Source organism: Anolis sagrei, chromosome 13 (assembly GCF_037176765.1).
Source record: "Anolis sagrei isolate rAnoSag1 chromosome 13, rAnoSag1.mat, whole genome shotgun sequence".
In the NCBI taxonomy this organism is placed as follows: domain Eukaryota; kingdom Metazoa; phylum Chordata; class Lepidosauria; order Squamata; family Dactyloidae; genus Anolis; species Anolis sagrei.
In genome coordinates, this window is record NC_090033.1 from 8,666,580 (window position 1) to 8,670,873 (window position 4,294).

The following is a 4,294-nucleotide window of genomic DNA, read 5'->3' on the forward strand; positions in this document are numbered from 1 at the left end:
GGAAGAGAAAGTAAGGAAAGAAAGAAAGAAGGAAGAGAAATAGAAGAAAAGAAGGGATGGAAGGAAAGGAGGGGAAAGAAGGAAGAGAAGAGAAAGTAAGGAAAGAAAAAAGGAAGAGAAAAAGAAGGAAAGAAGGGAAGGAAGGAAAGGAGGGGAAAGAAGGAAGGGAAGAGAAAGAAAGAAGGAAAAAAAGAGAAGGAAGGAATTAGAAGAAAAAGAAGAAAGGAAAGAAGGAAAGGAAAGAGAGGAAGGGAAAGAGAAAGAAAGAAGGAAAAAGAAGAAAGAAAGGGAAATATATCTATATCGACATCTATGTCTTTCTCTTCGGGTAAGAGTGGGAAGGAAAAAAGGAAATAAAGGAAGAGAAGGAAGGAAAGAAAGAAACGAAAGAGAGGAACGGAAAAAAAGAAAGAAAGGAAATTGAGGAAGGGAAAGATAAGAAAAACGGGAAGAGAAGGAAAGAAAGGAAGGAAAGAGAAGGAAAGAAGGAAATAAAGAAAGAGAAGGAAGGAATGAGAAGAAAAAAAAGAAAGGAAAGAAAGAAAAGTAAGAGAGGAACGGAAAAAGAAGAAAGTCGGAAAGAGAAATGAATGAAAGAAAGACGGAAAAAGAAGGAAGGAATGAAAAGAAAAAGAAGAAAGGAAAGAAAGAAAAGAAAAAAAAGGAACGGAAAAAGAAGAAAGACGGAAAGAGAAGGAAAGGAAGACATGAAAGAAAGGAAGGGATAGATAAGAAAGACGGATAGAGAAGAAAAAGAAGAAACGAAAGAAAGAAAGCAAGGAAAGAGAGAAAGGGAAAGAGAAGAAAGTCGGAAAGAGAAGGAAAGGAAGGAAAAAACGGAATGGAAGGAAAGAAGGAAAGGAAAGAAAGAAAGGAGAGAAAGGGAAAAAGAAGGCGCAAAGAGAGAAAGAAAGAAAGAAAGAAAGAAAGAAAGAAAAGAGAAGGGAAAGAGAAAAAAGGAAGGGAAGGAAGGAATGAGAAGGGAAGAAGGAAGGAAAGAAGGAAAGGGCAGAGAGGGAAAAAGAAAGGCAGGAAGGGAAAGGGAAAAAAGGAAGAGAAAGAAGGAATGAGAAGGAAAGAAAGAAAAGAAAGAAAGAAAGAAAGGAAAGAGAGAAAGGAAAGAAAGGAAGGGAAAGATAAGAACGACGGAAAGAGAAGGAATGAGAAGGAAAGGAAGAAAGGAAGGGAAAGATAAAAAGGACGGAAAAAGAAGGAAAGGAAAGAAAGAAGGGAGGAGAAGGAAAAAAGGAAAGGAAAGGAAAAAAGAAGCAGGAAAGAGAGAAAGGAAAGAGAGGAAGGGAAAGAGAAAGAAGGAAGGGAAGAGAAGGAAGGAATGAGAATGGAAGAAGGAAGGAAAAAAAGGAAGAGAAGAGAAGGAAGAAATGAGAAGAAAAGAAAGAAAGAGGGAAATGAAAGAAAGGAAGGGAAAGATAAGAAAGACGGAGAGAGAAAGAAAGAAGGGAAGAGAAGGAAAGAAGGAAAGGAAAGAAGGAAAGGAAAGAAAGTAAAGAGAGAAAGGGAAAAAAGAAGCCAGAAAGAGAGAAAGAAAGAAAGAAATGAAAGGAAGTGAAAGACTAGAAAGACGGAAAGAGAAGGAAAGGAAGGAAAGAAGGAAAGAAAGAAAGGAGAGAAAGGGAAAAAGAAGCCGGAAAGAGAGAAAGAAAGAAAGGAAAGAGAGGAAAGGAAAGAGAAAGAAGGAAGGAAGGAGAAGGGAAGCAGGGAAGGGGAGAGAGGAAAGGAAAAAAGAACGGAAGGGAGGAAAAGAGAAAAAAGGAAGGGAAGAGAAGGAAAGGAAGGAAAGAAGGAAAGGAAGGAAAGAAAGGGAAAAAGAAGCCGGAAAGAGAGAAAGAAAGAAAGAAAGAAAGAAAGGGAAAGAGAAAGAAAGAAGGTAGGAGAAGGGAAGAAGGAAAGGGAAGAGAGGAAAGGAAAAAAGAACGGAAGGGAGGAAAAGAGAAAAAAGGAAGGGAAGAGAAGGAAAGGAAGGAAAGAAAGGAGAGAAAGGGAAAAAGAAGCTGGAAAGAGAGAGAGAAAGAAAGAAAGAAACGGAAAGAGAAAGAAGGAAGGAAGGAGAAGGGAAGAAGGAAAGGGAAGAGAGGAAAGGAAAAAAGAACGGAAGGAAGGGAAAGAGAAAAGAAAAGGAAGGAATGAGAAGGAAAGAAAGAAAAGAAAGAGGAAAAAAAATACTTCTCCAAACCTCAAGTAAGTAGTTGAGCTTTGGAGAGGTTTTGGTCCTTTCCAATTTTGGGGTTTTCCAAAAGGAATGCGCCCGCACTTTGGAGGGAACTTCCTTCCCAAAATTCCCAAATTCCCAACCTAGATGGGGAATTCGTTAGAGGGGAAAGGCGTCTTTGGGAGGAACGCGTTCCGGAACTCGTTCCTTACCTTCCAAAGGGAATCCGGTCCTGGGGTAGTTCTGTCCTGGAGCTGGGCGCATCATCCTTGGTACAGTCCCAGGGAGAGAAGCCATGGAAGGAAGGAAGGAAGGAAAGGAGAGGAAGGGAAAGGGAAGCAGGTCGAGGAGAGCCTTCTCTTCCTGGGGGAGACTTTGGGGAAGAAGAGGAAGAGGAGGACCCCCCAAAAAGGAGAGACCTTTGGGGGGCAAAAGGAGCCCAAATGGGGAGCCCGGGCGTGCGTCCTGGAGGAATGCGCGCCGGAGTCTGAGCCGCTCGGAAGAAGAAGGTTGGACTTCTTGAACCTCCTCTTTTTCCTTTCCTTTCCCTCCTCCTCCTTCTCTTTCTCTTTCTCCTCCTCCTCCTCCTTCCCCTCTTCTCTTTGGTGTCCGTTTGTTGGTCCTTTTTTGGGGGGGAAAGGGGGAGGAACGAGGAAAAGGGGAAGAGCCTCTCTCTGTGTGTGTGTCTCTTGGCAGCCCAAGGCGCAACTTTACGCATTGACTTCCAGCCTTGAGTAGCCTCACACTCAAAGGAAAGAGGGGCACCCAGGGACCCCACTCCCGACCCCAAGTGTCCCCCCTTTCCTCCCCTTTGGATATTCATGAGGGAAAGGGAGGCAACCAATGGGGAAAGGGAAGCTCTGTAGCTCTCCAAACTCTCCAACTGGCTTCTCTATGGAGCTCCAAGGACAACAGAAGACCCCAAGACACCTCTCCAGGGCTCTCTGGTCACCACTAGCTTCTTGTTTGGAGATCTAAGACCCCAAAACACCTCTCCCATGGCTCTCTGGTCACCACTGGCTTCTTGTTTGGAGATCTAAGACCCCAAAACACCTCTCCAGGGCTCTCTGGTCACCACTAGCTTTTTGTTTGGAGATCTAAGACCCCAAAACACCTCTCCCATGGCTCTCTGGTCACCACTGGCTTCTTGTTTGGAGATCTAAGACCCCAAAACACCTCTCCCATGGCTCTCTGGTCACCACTGGCTTCTTGTTTGGAGATTCAAGACCCCAAGATACCTCTCCAGGGCTCTCTGGTCACCACTAGCTTTTTGTTTGGAGATCTAAGACCCCAAAACACCTCTCCCATGGCTCTCTGGTCACCACTGGCTTCTTGTTTGGAGATTCAAGACCCCAAGACACCTCTCCAGGGCTCTCTGGTCACCACTAGGATCTTGTTTGGAGATCTAAGACCCCAAAACACATCTCCCATGGCTCTCTGGTCACCACTGGCTTCTTGTTTGGAGATCCAAGGGCAACATAAGACCCCAAAACACATATGACATCTCACACATATCTCAAAATAAGATCCCCAGACACCTCTACAGGGCTCTCAGGTCACCACTAGCTTCTTGTTTGGAGGGCCAAGACTCCAAAACACATATGACATCTCACACATATCACAACATAAGACCCCTAGACACCTCTCCAGGGCTCTCTGGTCACCACTGGCTTCTTGTTTGGAGATTCAAGACCCCAAGACACCTCTCCAGGGCTCTCTGGTCACCACTAGCTTCTTGTTTGGAGATCCAAGACCCCAAAATACCTCTCCCATGACTCTCTGGTTACCACTGGCTTCTTGTTTGGAGATCCAAGGGCAACATAAGACCCCAAAACACATATGACATCTCACACATATCTCAAAATAAGATCCCCAGACACCTCTACAGGGCTCTCAGGTCACCACTAGCTTCTTGTTTGGAGGGCCAAGACTCCAAAACACATATGACATCTCACACATATCACAACATAAGACCCCTAGACACCTCTCCAGGGCTCTCTGGTCACCACTAGTTTCTTGTTTGGAGATCTAAGACCCCAAAAACACCTCTCCAGGGCTCTCTGATCACCACTGGCTTCTTGTTTGGAGCTCCAAGACCCCAAGACACCTCTCCAGGGCTCTCTG

At 44.8% G+C, this 4,294-nt stretch overlaps 1 protein-coding gene across 4 annotated transcripts in view; it reads right to left on the reverse strand.

Annotated features, from left to right (window-relative positions):
- PAX7 (paired box 7) overlaps positions 1-2,759 on the reverse strand; it is a 175,644-nt gene extending 172,885 nt beyond the window's left edge. For 2 of the 4 annotated variants that reach the window (XM_060758790.2, XM_060758788.2), the window contains exon 1: positions 2,383-2,759. In XM_060758790.2, coding sequence (XP_060614773.1) covers positions 2,383-2,467 — 85 coding nt within the window. In that variant the 5' untranslated portion in view covers positions 2,468-2,759. The remainder of the gene's footprint in view (positions 1-2,382) is intronic. The other 2 variants (XM_060758789.2, XM_060758786.2) reach the window with 1 other exon arrangement.
- Between the last annotated feature and the right edge of the window lie 1,535 nt (positions 2,760-4,294).